This window comes from Neodiprion virginianus, chromosome 4 (genome assembly GCF_021901495.1).
Source record: "Neodiprion virginianus isolate iyNeoVirg1 chromosome 4, iyNeoVirg1.1, whole genome shotgun sequence".
Taxonomy (NCBI): Eukaryota; Metazoa; Arthropoda; class Insecta; order Hymenoptera; family Diprionidae; genus Neodiprion; species Neodiprion virginianus.
In genome coordinates, this window is record NC_060880.1 from 39233605 (window position 1) to 39250356 (window position 16752).

General features: G+C 39.5%; 3 protein-coding genes across 8 annotated transcripts; 2 read left to right on the forward strand and 1 right to left on the reverse strand.

Moving 5' to 3' along the window:
* Nucleotides 1-434: 434 nt before the first annotated feature.
* On the forward strand, nucleotides 435-9060 carry LOC124304068 (probable serine/threonine-protein kinase mkcC). Of its 3 annotated transcripts, none has more exons than XM_046762031.1 (7): nucleotides 435-646; nucleotides 1566-4687; nucleotides 5173-5286; nucleotides 6643-6773; nucleotides 6970-7464; nucleotides 7640-7894; nucleotides 8641-9060. In XM_046762031.1, the coding sequence occupies exons 1-7, from the start codon at nucleotides 558-560 to the stop codon at nucleotides 8845-8847; spliced, it is 4413 nt and encodes a 1470-aa protein (XP_046617987.1). In that variant the 5' UTR covers nucleotides 435-557; the 3' UTR covers nucleotides 8848-9060. The 3 variants fall into 3 exon arrangements, with proteins under 3 accessions (XP_046617987.1, XP_046617988.1, XP_046617989.1); XM_046762032.1 differs by having other exon boundaries at nucleotides 5173-5274; XM_046762033.1 differs by lacking the exon at nucleotides 5173-5286.
* Nucleotides 9061-9078: 18 nt separating this feature from the next.
* Nucleotides 9079-14173, forward strand: LOC124304069 (glutamate receptor-interacting protein 1). 4 transcript variants are annotated; one of them, XR_006908051.1, is made up of 6 exons: nucleotides 9079-11456; nucleotides 11570-12090; nucleotides 12159-12478; nucleotides 13143-13355; nucleotides 13421-13804; nucleotides 13883-14173. XR_006908051.1 is itself a non-coding variant. In XM_046762036.1 (6 exons), exons 1-6 carry the CDS (start codon nucleotides 10779-10781, stop codon nucleotides 13740-13742), a joined length of 1758 nt encoding a protein of 585 aa, XP_046617992.1. In that variant the 5' UTR covers nucleotides 10738-10778; the 3' UTR covers nucleotides 13743-14173. The 4 variants fall into 4 exon arrangements, 3 of the variants coding, with proteins under 3 accessions (XP_046617990.1, XP_046617991.1, XP_046617992.1); XM_046762036.1 differs by having other exon boundaries at nucleotides 10738-10788; nucleotides 11085-11456; nucleotides 13421-14173; XM_046762034.1 differs by having other exon boundaries at nucleotides 13421-14173.
* On the reverse strand, nucleotides 13836-16457 carry LOC124304072 (solute carrier family 35 member E1 homolog). Its single transcript, XM_046762038.1, has 3 exons — nucleotides 15941-16457; nucleotides 15079-15287; nucleotides 13836-14995 (listed from the first exon to the last, which is right to left on the reverse strand). The coding sequence occupies exons 1-3, from the start codon at nucleotides 16410-16412 to the stop codon at nucleotides 14486-14488; spliced, it is 1191 nt and encodes a 396-aa protein (XP_046617994.1). The 5' UTR covers nucleotides 16413-16457; the 3' UTR covers nucleotides 13836-14485.
* Between the last annotated feature and the right edge of the window lie 295 nt (nucleotides 16458-16752).

The following is a 16752-nucleotide window of genomic DNA, read 5'->3' on the forward strand; positions in this document are numbered from 1 at the left end:
AGCGAATGAAACCTTAGTATTGGTATCTTGACGTTACATAAGCTGGCAGAATCTGTCATATTAAATGAAATTCTGCGATTAGATTATCTTAATCGTAATAATTTCACAGGAACCCGTGGCATTTTGAAGGTAGATAAAGTTAGATCTGTTTAATCGTTAGTGCTTATGATTAAAGCATGATTATTGAGTACATATGTATATGTATATATATATATATATATATATATATATATATATATATATATATATATATATATATATCGCATGCGTGCAATTAATGCAATTAGATGGTGTGATGAATTGCATGGTTGTGTATACTTTGCCGATGCATTTTCGTGTTGCAACTACTTGTATTCGTTGGGTTATTAGTGTTTAGGTGTATAGTTAGACGGTAGAAGGCTTATATACTAGAATTCTATTATTATACTAGGTCGCTGGCTTACACTCAGTCGGTCTTGGATCTCCAAACCATAAGAACGTGCTCCTTAACTAAGTTTCCCAAATGTATTTTAAATCATTCTAGTACGTAGGTAATCGATTTGAATATCATCTAAATAATGCCTCGGTATGGCGATGGCTCTCCGTACCAATTTGGTACGTCATTTTCAAACCACAGTTCATTGATGACAACTACAGGTTTCGGGCGGTAAGAAATTTGCAGAATTTTAACCAAGTTAAATTGACCGTTTGCAAATTCCAAGCCACATATTGTCATTTTAAAATACTCGCGTATTTTATAGAACCACTGCGACTATCTCTGAACTTTTATTGCCATGGACAAAACACTTGGCAATGCTTTCTATGTGATTCTCTTGCACGCAGTGCTAATTAATACTACTGATCTAATTAACAAAAGTGAACGGGTGATTAAAGATCTATTTGAAAATTTGATCACTGATATACGTGTAGGCAGAAATTCAGGAAAATTTAATTGTGCTCGCAAACACGCAATTAGTTTAAAGCGAACGAATTTCTTTGATATTTTTTTCTCACCTCACATCAAAACTACTGCAAAAAAACTTATGTAATGAATTTTTTTCACAGTTTCTTAGGAACGGTACAATAGATTGAGCTGAGGTTTTCGTTTCTTTATCTTTCTCTTATATTTACTTTGGAACACATATTGTAAATAGTTTATGCGTCTCGGTCGCTAATATATTTTTAAACCTACCAAATTACCACACGGCTACTTTCAGTCTCTTTCACTTTCGTCACTCCATTGTACTTGTGCCATTGCAAGAAAATGCACCTTAACGAGTGGGATTTTTAAGGGTCTAGCTTATCACAAAATAATTTTTCAAAATTCTGGGTATGAGACGTTGCCTCTTGTAATAAACTACAGTCAGTCTAAAAGCGGTTACCATATCCGATAACATTTTATTCTGAATATCAGTAGTCATCGAAGAAAATCAATATTTTATCGCAATGTTTGAAATAAATAATAATAGATTGTGGCAAAACGATGGATTTAACAAAATGTCTCTGCGTTGAACTGCTCCTCTGATAATATTTCCTTTCGAGGAGTACAGACTCCTTGAAACTATTTAACAATTTTATTTATTTAGCATACATGGTCCCCTGGTATCACGGTACTCGCCACACCTCTCTACGATATCTGAATCTCCGCTGAATCACCTGCGGCGTTATTCTCCGGTCGTTGCAGTGGCCTCAAGACCGAAAAGCGTAGACACAGCAGACATAGATGTCTCGACTCCCAGACATTTATCGCATACCGAGGGTCATGGACGAAATAGGGTGCGAAGAGATAGACCGACAGTTAGAATCAGATCCCAGGCTCTTAAAGACAACCCGGCGCTAAGAGAACTCAATGAAAAACATGAGAAAACAGTCGGAGAACTCCTTGTGGAGAAATTTTTGATCAGAGATAAATCGGAAGCGGATCCTATCAAAATGATTAAAGCTTATCATCAGCCTAGCTTAGAGAGGACAGTCAATGAAGCGGTTCAAAAGAAGGTAACCCGGAGACTGACTCGCAGACGATCTTCGTTAGAGATACCGACAGATTCTGAAATAATAGCCAGAGAAGTTATAATCGCTCAAGCGCAAGCAGTGGCTTTGGATACTTTGGTGGAACAGGAACAGGCGCAGATTAAAGTTGACGCGAGAAAGGGTAGATTGGTCAAAAGAAGCATGTCTCGAGACTCAATTTCCGTTCCAGTACAGAATTTGGATAACGAGACGGATACGATTGAAGATTCGGAACGAGCTGGCTCGGTAAAGAAGACGTTGAAGAAGATAAAAAAAAAGAAAAAAACTCTCAACAGAAGTCCGTCACAGAGTGAAGACTGTGACGAACCTGGTAATGGGACACAATATATTACACAAACCAAGTCGGACAGCAACTTAACACTACGAAGTCAGTCATCAGTGGAACTTGGCGAGGAGAGGTCGAGAATTAGACCGCAGAAATTTAAAATAGAAGCTTCTAACAGTGTTGGTGATTTTTCAACGCTATGGATAAACGCATCATCCGCACCAACTAGTCCTGTGTCTACAGAACAGTATCGGGAATCAATCAGGCTACCTGCGCCGAAAAGTAATAAAACTACTTCGCTGGCTAAAGTCATCAATGAATTACAATCGAATGAAAATGACGACGATTCAGTCGTTGTGGCGTTGCCTAAACAATACGTCAATGATACATCGAGGAACAGTGTTTGCCTTACTTTAAAAACTGTTGTAAAAGAACCGGCAGTATCTAGAACTCGAAAAATTGGCGTTACAGGAACTGTGTCTGATAAATATTCTCCTATAAAAACATTAGGTAATTCAAAAGATTCGATAAAGGAATCTAGTACAGCTGTCAACTCGAAAGTTGAACTCACGGGCAAGCACGACAGGTATACAGATGTAGAAACGTCGGCAATAAATACAACAGGTCTAGTTGGGAGTGTTGAAAATTCTTCTGACGTAATTGAAAAAACAACCGTCATTGTGGCTAAAGGTATCAAAGACCGTTCGAAAGCTGCTATAAAAAAACCTGAGAACGCATCTAGGAATCCTAAGACGCCAATCAAGAAGTCAAATTTTCAATTTAACAATACAGGCCTGAGGGAAGAATCCCAGAACCACAGTAACGCTTCAAATTCCACAGAGGAAATATCAACTTCACCTAAGGCGATCGACGATGTGTCTATAACGGATAAAATATTAGAAAAATCTTTAAATCATACTGCGGAGCTGACAAAACCAAGCAAAGAAATCGACAATGTTGGCACTGTTTCAGAAACAAAAGTGATTATAGAAAAGTTAGCACCTGCGTCACCTATTTTAGACGTAGAAAACAAAGCTGGTTCAGTTGCACCCAGTGCTCAGTTGCCTGAGGTCGATTTTTGGGTTGAAATTGAACCCGAAACTACTTCGATCAAACCCAAGTCAAAATTATCCTTGAAAGTGGACAAACCAGTCAGTGTCGATGAACCTGTTCCATCTGTAGAAAAAGAGGTACCCACTCCGATCAAACCCAAGTCAAAATTATCCTTGAAAGCGGACGAATCAGTCAGTGTCGATGAACCTGCTCCATTTGCAGAAAAAAAGGTACCTACTGTAACTGCTGAGAAACCATTAACAATTATTGCTGATAATTCAATTGACAGAGAGACTGATTCAAATGACCATAGGAGATTAAACGGTACTTTGCAAACAGTGAGCAAAAAAGTTTCTGAAGAACATATTAAAGTAGACGATGATGTTGCATCGACAGATGTGAATACCAGTGTTGAAAGTAGCGTTTCAATTCCGTCAAATGACAAGGTATCAGAAGTAAAGAAATCCTTGGAAGAAAACGCTTGTATTAAAGATCAGGACACGAGCGAATCTGAGAAGCTAGAAAACACAGATACTACCAACATCGTAGAAAGCCAAGATAATCAAGATATAGATGAGTTACCGACGCCTATTTCTGCCAGTGGAGAAACAGCAATAAATTCTGGATTCGACGCTCCTCTCCCGACGATAAACATTGTGGCAGCTCCAGCTACGCCAGAAGTAAATGTAGAATCAACGCCTCACGAAGGTTCCAGTACACCGACCAACGAATGGCCCAATGCAAATTTAACAAAGGATAAATGGGAGAGCCAGAATAATTTGTCAGAGGTTGGTGATTTTGACAAAGAAACAACGCCCACACCGCCTAGCGGTCCAGACCTCAGCACCAGTGCTCAATCTTCGAAGAAGAAGAAAATTATTAAAAGAAAGAAATCAGCAGTTAAGAAATTGGCAAGCGAAGAGAACGGATTGGTTGAAGAAGCAGCGAAGCCAGTTCCAGAAAAGTCTCCGAAACCAAGTCCGCAAAACTCGGCGCAAAGTTCAGCGCTAAATTCGCCGCGTTGCTCTCCAAGGTCAAGTCCCAGAGACAGTCCCAAACAGAGACCCATGGATCTGATTAGAATGTTCTACACAACGCCAGGACCGCTGCTGACAGCTACACCGAGAGACTTGTCCAAAGTAAGAAGAGGAGGAAAACGTCGGAAACGTCCTGTGTCGATAGCTTCTTCAGCGAGCGATAGCACAGAAAGTGCTAGGAGTACTCAGAGCACAACGACAGAAAGCATCGAAGACACTAGTTCCACTTGTACCGAGGGTGGCGACGAGGCAAAAGATGATAAAAGACTAACATCCATGAGAAGCAATGACTCTGGCTTCGATGGATCTCCAAGACTGACAAGTATATATATTTTTATCACTCATTATTACAGCGAGCTTTCTTTTATTTTTGCATAATTTAAATTACAGTGGATTGAAGTGTCGTGTGGTTTATGCGCTTATCTAACTATTGTAATTAACACACGTCCGGGTGGATAAGCGTTTCGTAACTTCGAAAATATATTGCGTAAATGCAGTGACAAATCTTGAGTAATGCTTTCAGTCAAAATCTCGGTGAAATATAGGGGATTAAATAAATGGGATAAATGTGACTATCGATAATTCATAGAAATTATAATCTCAGGTTCGAACGATGATTTACAAATTACTAATGATATTACTTACGTTTGTCGCTACTTTTGAATGAATATGTTGATTGTTTCACTTGTAATCCATCCAAGTCGACTTTAAACTTTCAATATGCCACGAGATCCTGTGCTGAATACAGATCAGATGCTAAAAGGTATGTGGAATAAATTGTACCTGCATTTTGACATGTAAATATAGATTGCGACATGGCCTGTCATAAGAAGTGCGAAAAATTGACTGGAAATCTGTGTGGACTGAATCAAAAACTTGTTGCCGAAGCTTTGCAGGCTCTGAAAAGGGGTAAGTCAGCCTGTAAGTTATCCGACTTCTTTATTTTAGTTGTAAGCAAAGTATTTGAAAAAAATTCTGTGTGATTGAGAACATGCGATGTTAGCTAGTTAGTTATGACCGATTGGAATTTTGTAAGGTGTTATTACGCACAACAGAACCTATTTATACGAAACCCTACCTCTATTCACTTACAGCATGACGTCAGAAGATCTATTTCTTTTAGATGGATCTTCTGATGGGCTCTGCATGGGTGCCGCTGCACTGTGTATTATTGAAACAATTTATCTCTAATACATTTTCAAGTCGGAATTGTAACGGTTGATTCATATATTATATAACGCTTAACGTTAATGGAGAATCAATTGTTCATTTGATATAACAATAAGTAATGGATCTTTTAATTCGTGAATACTGCTGAACAGATTCTAAATATAAAACGACCAGCTGCCAAGTCTATTCTTGAAAAATGTCCCCCCAGCCAAATTTGCCAGAAGTATTTAAATGCCAGTATTAAGGCAATTACAATGCTCGATGGGAAAAATGTGCCAAATGAATTTATCCAAGAGTGCATCAGAAATTAAGTGGATACCAATGCCCGAATAACTAGCTACTTTGACTGGCTACATAAAACATATGGTAGGATGAGATATTTGAGATAGCAAAAATGCTTGATAATATTAGGAACAAATTGCTTATCTTCTGCCAGTTGAAAATCGCTTTGAATGTCAAATTAGAAGTTAAATAAGGCGAATTATTTGAATCGCAATATGGTCGCTCGGTATTCTACACGAACAGGTATCTAGTGAATGGGAATATTATCGTATATGTATATATTTATGTACAGTCTGTTTACAAACAGATGGGTTTGTGCTAGCAGGTGCCAATCTACGCGATAAATTATTCTCAATTCCGAGTTCGAAGTTATTATAAAAGACTGGCTACCAATGAGCATTAGGTTTGCATCTGAGTTACTACTTTGAAAATCTTTTAAGCAAAGCGGTTCGAATATACTTTTAACAGCTGAATATGAAGTTCTGTTATTTTTCTAAATATAGACGTCTCGCGACGATGATTAACTTATTACCAATGTTGCTAATTACCTGTGAATATGAAGTTTGTAAATTTGTTTAAATGAGCCTGGGAACCTATTTAAAGTATGTGTTTTAGATCTTGGACAACTTATCAATTTTATCACCAATTAAGGTAAATTAATCTGAACACGCTCTTTTAAGCAAACCTTCACCTTTAACGAAATCTGTACGTAATGTAAATATTTACTCCGATGTTGCCGTAGAGAAAGGGTGACCGTGGCATTGCGTATAATGTAAATATGCCTGATTGATTGTGAAATATTGATTTTTAAATGTTTGTTATTAGCTCCGTCGCAATCGTCGGACAGCCAGAATTCAGAAAAGTCAAGTCGATTTTCAAGCGGACGTATCACACCACCAGCAACCAATTTGCCAAGATTTAAGAAGTATTCAGTGACTGATTTCAATTTTCTTAAAGTAAGTTTAGAAACAAATTTTAAATAACGATATTAAAATAGTTTTGTGTTATACAACAAGAACTTGAACCTATATCCACGTGTTATTGTCACGTGTTTAACTTTATCTATTCTTAAACATCTTCTATAATCCATGTATCTGCTTGGTAATAGATGACTGGTTTAATATTACAGCTCGATTTTTGAACACTTTCCAGGTTTTGGGTAAAGGAAGCTTTGGCAAGGTGTTGCTAGCAGAGCTGAGGGATACCGATTGCCTCTACGCCGTCAAGTGTCTGAAGAAGGATGTTGTGCTGGAAGATGACGACGTAGAATGTACACTCATCGAAAGAAAAGTACTGACTCTAGCGACGAGACATCCGTATCTCTGTCATTTGTTCTGCACTTTTCAAACAGACTCCCATCTGTTCTTTGTTATGGAATATCTCAATGGCGGTGATCTTATGTTTCACATACAACGATCTGGGAGATTTCCTGAGCCTAGAGCGCGCTTCTATGGTGCTGAGATATTGTCCGGTCTGACTTTTCTTCATAAAAAAGGAATCGTTTACAGAGATTTGAAATTGGACAATGTTCTATTAGACTTTGACGGACATATCAGAATTGCTGATTTTGGCATGTGCAAACTACAAATATACCTCGACCGAACCGCCGACACATTCTGCGGCACTCCAGACTACATGGCTCCGGAAGTAAGTGAAATTTAGCAGTTGCGAATCCATATTGCAAGTCAAAGTACCTGACCAAATAGCGAAGCCGGACAATGATTTTTGATTTGTTGTGAATCTAATTTCGTTATTCATACGAAACCGTTCGTGAATAATATTACATTAGTAGTAAAGTATATTCGTCTCCTATTCTCTGCAGATAATAAAAGGGCTGAAATACAATCAGGCAGTTGATTGGTGGTCGTATGGTGTTCTTCTGTACGAAATGCTTACTGGTCAGTCACCGTTTTCGGGATGCGACGAAGATGAGTTGTTTTGGAGTATTTGCAACGAGAGGCCGTTTATACCGCGATACTTGAGTCAAGAGGCGACTGATCTATTGGTTTGTCTGTTGGAGAAGGACGCAGGAAAACGATTACCTGGACATGAGATCATAATCCATCCCTTCTTTCAGGTATATATAAACTTGTTAAATACTGTTAATGTCATGCCTAATATAATCTGTTTTAACTCGCACATCAAGGCTTTGAAATTTATGAGCATCTTCTTAGGTGATACACTTGTGTATGTCGCAACGATTTCCGGTTATTTAATAAAAATACGATATTGTGCTTTGGATGTGTCAAAACATGAATTTAAACTTTAAAATGTCAGGAATTTACTGTGTGTGTAAATTTAGATTTTTTACATTGAAAGTGAAGAAAATCGTGGTATGCGGATTCAAATTTTTTGCAAACGGCTTAGGTGAGGCAATTTGTTTAAGAAAATCCGAGGACGAATTGCAAATGTTATAAATTATAGAAAAATAAAAAATAAGAAAAAAAATCTATGTCGAAATAATGAAACAGAAAAGAGAAATATTCCTCCCACGGAAATCAGTATTAATATTCTGCCGGTCTAGAGACTGAGGTATATTTATTTTTGTACCTCGTAAATATGGCATACTCGAGAAGCGATAAACGTAGAACTACCGCAGCGTCCACAAACTTTCAGCATATTAACTATTTGTTGATTCAAATGTATGAATAGTACACAAAAAATCACTTTTATACACTCGCTGCTTACAGTCTGTGGAAGCTATTGTGTTATAGAAGTCTCAGTATTACGGACATGTTTCACACCCTGTTCTTTACTTCCTGCCTTTGCACACAGATATAACTGCACCTACCGGCTTTTTATATAAATATACTACGCTTCTAGGGACTATCCTGGGATAGACTGGAGAGAAGACAGCTGGAGCCGCCCTTTAAACCAGCGCTTGAACACACCCTTGATACCCGATACTTTGATGCAACATTTACTGCCGAACGACCTCGCCTCAGCATAGTGCCGGAGCAAATCCTCATCTCGATGGACCAGGGAGTCTTCAGAGGATTTTCTTACACAAATCCCAATGCGACCGACTGATGAATACCAATTTTACTAATTACCTAGTGTCGAATGATTTACTAATGTGAAAACCGATAGCAGTTTTCAGGTTCAGCTTGATATCAAGCGCCGAAAGCTAAGCCAAGCTAGGCATCTTCCGACGTTTAAAATAGATGTATTTGACGTCGTTTCAGTTTTACGATTGCGTCGTGACACACACACACGCACGCGCGCGCGCGCACACACACACACACACACACACACACACACACACACACACACACACACACACAGAGAAACAGGCACGCCACAGACATAAACGTATACAAGGAAGGAGAAAAGGGAAAAAAAAGCAGACAGAGAAAAAAAAATAAACGAAGGAAAAAGAATAAATGAGATAGGATATACCTGTCGGTGAGAAGGAAAAAAATAGAATTCACGGCTACGATCTTTGTTTGCATGAAATAGAGATTCGCCCGGCCCATCTTCTAGTCACGCGAAATATTTAACGCGTCGCAAATAAGAGTTTTGCTTATACGTATTGTATACCCTTACGTCTACATATGAATTCGTCTCTTCGTCTTCTTGGGCTCACGTGGCCGTGGCTGTAAGTTATTAATACATCAGAAGTATCTTATATTATTATGGCCACGATAGATAAAGTTTTGAGTGTTTTCCCAGTGAAAAGACTCTCTTCTTCCTCCCTCTTCTGCCCGTTTGGCTTCGTACTCGCCGGGCTGCGCCAACTTTAGATATTCCGAGGAAGTAGCAAATCGGCATTAGTGCAGTTTTGCTTTCGTTATGATATCTGAAACGGTTCTGTTCAGTGTCTTTAACACGAATTCGAACGGGATTTGTTTAATATAAACCTCGTTCTCTGGCACCGATTTTTATTGTTGGATCATTGATTTTTTTCCCCCCATCGATAATCACTAAGACCGTGCCAATTCCCGTACTCACGTAACTTCATCTATACAGCACCAACAATTTTGGCTCGGAGAAAGTAAATAATAAAATTGCGTTTGCAAACGATATACGAATGTTATGTCAGAGAATCCGATACGATACCTGTGTATTACATATTTTTACAATTTAATTCGTAAAGTTTCAATCAATTAGTGAAACGTACTGTAAGTAGTACGTATAGATTTAAGGTAACACATGTATCATGATAATTACCGAGAACGCGAAGCAGCAAAACGATAAATTTTTCCTCTGATCTATATTGCAGCACATTGGTAACGGAATGATTAGAATAATTCGATTTACAGACGGGCAATGTGGAATATGGTCAGAATGATGCGTCATACGTGATATGCTTCATGCATGTATGTAGTTGGAAGTCGGATCTGACGATAACGAGAAGTACAGACTTATTTCACGCTACTGTACGATTGCAGGGCGACTGCGGGGCGCCTGCAGGGCCGCAAAATGCATCCCGTAATCCCGAGAGCGTAAAAGCGAGGGTGTTCTATTATAAATAGATTTTTCGTGTCTGCCTTTAGGTGCGGCCCTATTGATGCTATTTTTGAACTCATACCGAGTTGTTACACTCCTCTGCTCAGTTCTAAGGAGTTTTGCCTTGCAACAACGTTCTTGGAGCAAAGATTCTCTTCGTTATTTGATACGAATTTCAAATCAAATAAACCGCCGTGCGCGATTTCGAGAACAATAAATAAAAAAAGATAGACATATATATATATATATAATCACCCATCGAGTTACAAAATTGCGTGATAAAACTTTGTCAATATAAAACTTTTCGTTTTTGTATAGAATATTTTGATACAACGTGTATCCATGTGTACATATTTTTATAAGAAGGGAAAAAAAAATAATGTTATTTTTAAAATAGAATTTAAAATAATTGTTGAATAATAATAATTAGTGAACTTAATTTAATAAATATAACAGATCATATTAATATATACGTATATAAATTAAATCAGTGTACAAAATAAAAGTTATGCATGCTAATAGGTAAAAGTCTGGTATCGGTGATTACTCCTAGAAACGAAAATAAAAGAAAAAAATTTTTAAATTTATACAACAGAAGCAAGCGATCAAAGAACGTAAAAACATGAATTTGAGTAAATAGTTTTGTAAAAAACTTTTTTCAGCTATAAAAATGTTCAGTTCGTTAAGACTGGCCAGTATGCGCTCGCACAAGAGTCGAGCGAGACCAGGAAGCGTGGCAACTTCGGCGAGCTCTGATTCCGCCCGTCCAGATGAAATGTGCCAGCAGCAATGTTATCCAAATAATTTTTTGGCTCTAGATGAGGGAGAGGGATCCAGTCCGCCTCCTTCTAGCGTCTCCTCAAAAGTAGCTCAAGTCAGGGTCGAGAGGGAGGGCGGAAGCCTCGGTGTTACACTTAGAGGTGGAGTCGCCAGAGCCCTAGTTGTTACCGGAGTTAGAGCAGACGGTCCTGCAGCTAGAGAGGGACGAGTAAGACCCGGCGATCGACTGCTGGCAGTCGATGAGACTGAACTGCGAGGCCTCACATTGGCAGAGGCGCAAAGAGCTCTCAGAAGAAGCTCCGATGCCCTCGTAGCTTCCCTGACCATCGAGTATGACGTCGCAAATATGGAAGAGGCCCGTGCAGCTACATCAGGGCCACTTTTGGTTCAACTAGAGCGCGGATTCTCAGGTAATTTCTTTGAAATATAGGAATTAAACAAGAATGCTGTCAATCTGCTTGGTAGTGAATTTGTACTACGACCAGAGTTGATTTCGTAATTTGAATTGCTTGCTTTTCTTCAGGAGAACTAGGACTGACCGTCAGAGAGACACCGAACGGCGTTTGCATCGAGAGTCTTCGACCAGCCAGTACTGCCGATAGATGCGGAGCACTTCAACCGGGCGATCGGCTTTTGGCGGTGGATGAAATGCCTGTTCAAGATGCAGTGACTGCGGCAAAGTTACTCCGCAATGTTTCGGACAATTGTCGGATAGCTAGATTGCAAATTTTACCCCGACCTCCGAGTGCCTCGTCCAGAACAGTCAAAAGGAGGGCTCAGCCCCAAGCTCAGCAAAATTCTACGCAAACATTGTACACTAAGGAAAGTTTGACTGTGGTCCTGAGACCTGATCACAGAGGTCTCGGCTTATCGTTGAGGCCCTCGGAGGACCGTCTATCGTATGTAATAGACCTGCTGGAAGCCGGTGGTCCAGCTGAGAGAAGCGGGGTTCTCCTCCCTGGAGACAAGGTTCTTGCCATCAATAGAAGAATGCTGAGAGATTTACAGCCAGCAGAAGTTGCAGCGCTCTTAGAAGCCTCTCAGGTAAACGTATCTTCTCAGAGGTGTATGCAGGGTGTAATTTGGTGAATAACAAGTTTTTCTACCATCAGGTCGAGTTGGTGACAGAATACAAAGTCGGAGGGGCGGTAGTCCCCAGTTCTGGTGTGTTCACAGTAAGGGTAGCGAGACCGCTCGGCGGGCAACCCGACCTGGGGCTAACGGTAAACGAAGATTTAGCTATTGCTGAAGTTCGTCAAGGCTCCTTAGCCCACCGAACTGGAAGTCTGGCACCTGGAGATAGACTGTTGGCTATAGATGGTCAAAAACTGAATTCAGGAGATCTTCGGCAAGCTGCTCAACTCCTACATAGACCTGGGAGCTCGGTCGTAGCTCTTACAATAAGAAAACCAGATATGGTCACAGATGGAAGGTAGAGTCTGATGTTGAACCACAGTTCAGATACATAATTGCTCACATTTCCATAATTGAGGGGTAAATGATGACGGAAAAAGTTGGTAACTTTTGAGAATTTTCATTTCGTCACCAATCAACAATTTGATTCGATTGGTTACCGTTAGATTTAGTTAAAAGTATGTAGATCGGACGTCATTTACATAACAGGTTTTATCAGGATCAATTAGTATTAAGCATTATTATTGACAATAACATCAGGCATTTTATCTGGTGCGATTTTTTGCGGTGCTCGTGATATCTCAAAAATGGCTCATCTGATTTACTTAAAATTTGGACACAGTCATGCGATTAAAAAAAGTCAGATTGTGGCAAACAGGAACAATTATCCTAGTGTACTGTCTCCAAATTTATACTAAATAGCTCGAGTCCTTTTCGAGGTTTCGTGGGAATTACAAAATACGTCACTGAGCAAAAAGATTGACGTTATTGTTAATAACAATGCTTCATATTAATTGATTCCAATAAAAAAAATACATGAATGAAGCCCCATCTACATACTTGTGAATAAAACAGGCTTGAATCGAATTTAATCGCTGGTTATGGAGTTATAAATTCCCAAAATTTACCCACGTTTTCAGTTGTCTACTCGTATGATACTCCTTCACAATAAATCTTCGCAGGGAATCGAATATAGGAAATGATACTGTGCAGCCACAGTATTCGGGAGGCAATTTAAGATCTGCTAGAGAGAGTCTTCCGAGTGTAGACAGTGCCGTAGATTCTTGGGGAGACGCTGGTGAAGGTGTCGGTCCAGAACCAGAGCTGCTACGACTTTGGGAAACTGCGTCTGTGGATAGCGGTCAACTCGATTTATCCATGCCTCCGTACCCAGGGTTAGTACTAATCATTTTCTTACTGGATTAATTATAAATTTGAAATCGATAATCGAAAATCTTAGATCTCCTGGGCGAAATGGTACTGACAACAGATCGCAACAGATAGTTCACGTCTCTCTTCACAAGGATCCCGTCTATGAAGATTTCGGATTTTCTGTATCCGACGGAATGTACGAACGAGGTGTCTACATTAACAGATTGCGTCCTGGCGGACCGTGTGACGGTGTTTTAAGACCTTTCGATCGAATTTTGCGAGTCAATGATGCGAGCACCGAAGACTGTGACTGTTGTTTAGCTGTCCCATTGATCGCTGCAGCAGGTCCTAGGCTGGATTTAACGGTAGCTCGGCCTCTGTCTCCACAGAATATTACGAAAACTTTATAGATATAATATTATTATCCCGATTATTAATATTCGTGCAATTTGACTGAGAGAAAGGATGGAAGGTAATTAATTACGAATCAAACAATACTCATCTATTTTTGTACGCGTGTGTTTATTTATAAAAAATATATATATTACAGACTGCTTTGAGCTAAAATCAACTCTTCTCTTCTGCACTCTCTCCGTCCATACACACAAGGGTAACATATTCTCCCTCTTGCTCTCTCTCTTATACAACTGTACATTCTATTTAAAAATTGTCCAATATCATTAGTAAAAGAAATCTTGTCTTTAGACAATTGTCTGTAAACACTTCATTCGTGTTTTGTAAAATATAATTATCGTAGATAAGATTTGTCCGTTCAATATCTTGCGTACCAAACTTATTCACGGTATGTACTTAGGTCTAAAAATAAATATTTTCTTCAGAATGTATTTCTTTAGGCACAAACTTATGCGAAGTATTTCGAACCAACTAACAACTTAACAATAGATAAGGCTGGTGATTAATATTTGATAAGTATTTAGCTTGATATTCTATGTTAGAAAACAACGGGTGAAAGGAAAGTTACACTGTTATTTCGAGTAGAGTTTTGATAAAACTGATGATAAAATACTGTTTTTTTTCATTCCTTCTTACCGCTGAAGATTTATTTGGTGGGCTTAAATTTATTTGTGCCTAAGAAATGATTGAAAAAAAATCCAACATTAAAAAAAAACTAGGTAGTTGAATTTTATTTAAACTAAACGGCATGCAGTTGATGCTTGTCATCCTGCCAGCCATTGACCATAAACGGAGTGGTGCCATTTCGAATGGGAAAACTGTACCTTGGCAGCAAAGATTCTTTCTTTTTGGCTTGTCTCTGATCATATTTAGCTTTGTTGTAACAGAGGACACCTAATATGGCCAAAGTCATACCTAAGATATTAAGTCCTGTGACCGGGTTACCCAGAACGAAAAGACTGACGGCAATTACAAATATTCTTTTGCTGGCACTGGCTACAGCATAAGTAAGCGGTGTGACGATAGATAATACAGAGAAAGCAATGATATTCTGAAGCCAATTCAAAATACCATCGGCGAAAAGTAGCATTAATACTTTATAACTGACTTCGACGTTAGTCCCCGTTACAGGATCGTGCAGAAGACTTCTGAAGTCGTACATTAACCAAACTGGCAAGAACATAAACAAAGCCAATCGTCCAAGGATATGTAGAAGCCGTAAATGATGAACCCCCGTGTCACGTAATACCTGGAAGTTTATGATAAGATAAGTAATTATGGAGAGCAGTGAACTTGTCTTTGATAATTCATATGCGATATTTCACTTGTTACCTTCTTCGAGAATATATTCTGTAGCGAGAAACCCATTGTAGCGACTAAGGCGCTGAGTAATCCCGTCATGTCAAAACTAAGTTCTGTTAGGGTGGCGATCGCTACTCCTCCAATGATAGGAACGAGGCTGAGGTAGACAGTGTTGGTCTGCTTTTCACGGAGAATTATCCTCGACAGGACCACCGTAAAAAAGGGCATTGTAGCCTTTACTGGGACAAACCCAAATTTTCATAAGAATCAAATTCGCATAATGGTAGTAAGAATCGACGAAAGGTGACTTTTCAGTTACGTGATACGACGTACACACAAAAGAATATGAATATGAGGCTACCGCATAATATTGGATTACTTTGATATTCTTGTATTCAAGATTAGGAAATGTACAGGTATTTGCAAAATAGGTTTTCTCCATTGCCACGTTATTTTTCGACCAGTTATTTTTTTTCTTCAATATTGGAACCGATTTTGTTCATTTCATCTGAAATTTTCGTAGCCACGTGTCATGAGTAATTCCAAATTAAACAGTCTTCCGATTTTCCTATCAAGCAAAGCGCGGCTATTTAGCAATCGTCGGTATAATCTTTATTGCAGACTCTTTCCTCGTACCACGCAGTAACCACGTGTATGTGTGACCGCAGCTGAGATAACAGCTGTCACTATCAGCAGACAGCAGATTTGCGGCGCCTTTGGTAAACGCACATGCTAACGCACATGCATCGTGATAAGTGAATGAGAACTCTTTGACACATTTATTGTCGTTGATAATTGACTGGCTCGTAACTTAGATGTTATCTCTGTAGAATATTCCGGGAACGAAGAAAGCGTGCATGAGGTAATTTCATAACAAAGTTCTATTTCGTACCAGTGTGGGCGTAGGAGACCGGGACCTTCCAAATACTGACGTGACTGAATACGGATGCGAAGAACTTGCCGAGGGCGAGGGGCACGATAAGGCGAAAGTAATAGGGCCACGATATGTCAGCTGCGTACTTTCGGACACCCCAGAGATTGAAAAACGGGCCGGAATAAATGGTGATTGAGGTTAGCTGCACCATCGTCACAGTCATTGGAAACGGAAACTCGGACAGCAACATCTTGCCGATTACATTGTTGCTGCTTGACACGATGTACCACATTATACACAGGAATAATATCGTCAGCACCTCACGGCTGTCCCGTCTTTCACCCATCACCATGCCTGCCAATGCCCGCCCGCCACACGACGTGTCTTGGTCGCGACACACGACTGAAAATCCGAAACCGAAACCCCCGGAAAAAATAGTAAAAGTACCACGCATGCACCGATATATAGGTATACTATATACTACATACATGTATGCATATATAGGTATATCAGTGCACGCACGTCAATCGCTGATCAACAAACTCATCGAGACCGTCGAACGCGTCGTATTTGTGAAAGAAATCTGACTGAGCATGTTTTTACTGCCCTCTGGTGAAGTTTTTTCAGAAATATTGCAGGAGCGATTTCGTTGAAGGCGTCCAGAATTTCGTCTCGACGAGTTTTTGTTTCGGTTGCGTGCAGTAGTCACTATAGTGGGTATGAATATGCTGATATGATACCTTGACTGTATATTGTAAGTTGGGGTTTGTTTCTGTAATGGACAGTAACGAGACAATCGGTGGGACGTGAGCAGCGACCGGCAAGCAGAA

Coding starts and splice junctions, on each gene's coding strand:
- LOC124304068 (XM_046762031.1), top strand. CDS start 558: ATGCCTCGGTATGGCGATGGCTCTCCGTACCAATTTGGTACGTCATTT. Junction 4,688..5,172: donor TGGATCTCCAAGACTGACAA/GTATATATATTT, acceptor ATGTAAATATAG/ATTGCGACATGGCCTGTCAT. Junction 6,774..6,969: donor CTGATTTCAATTTTCTTAAA/GTAAGTTTAGAA, acceptor AACACTTTCCAG/GTTTTGGGTAAAGGAAGCTT.
- LOC124304069 (XM_046762034.1), top strand. CDS start 10,937: ATGTTCAGTTCGTTAAGACTGGCCAGTATGCGCTCGCACAAGAGTCGA. Junction 11,457..11,569: donor ACTAGAGCGCGGATTCTCAG/GTAATTTCTTTG, acceptor GCTTTTCTTCAG/GAGAACTAGGACTGACCGTC. Junction 12,091..12,158: donor CGCTCTTAGAAGCCTCTCAG/GTAAACGTATCT, acceptor TTCTACCATCAG/GTCGAGTTGGTGACAGAATA.
- LOC124304072 (XM_046762038.1), bottom strand. CDS start 16,412: ATGTATGTAGTATATAGTATACCTATATATCGGTGCATGCGTGGTACT. Junction 15,288..15,940: donor GGTCTCCTACGCCCACACTG/GTACGAAATAGA, acceptor GGTTTGTCCCAG/TAAAGGCTACAATGCCCTTT. Junction 14,996..15,078: donor AGAATATATTCTCGAAGAAG/GTAACAAGTGAA, acceptor ATAAACTTCCAG/GTATTACGTGACACGGGGGT.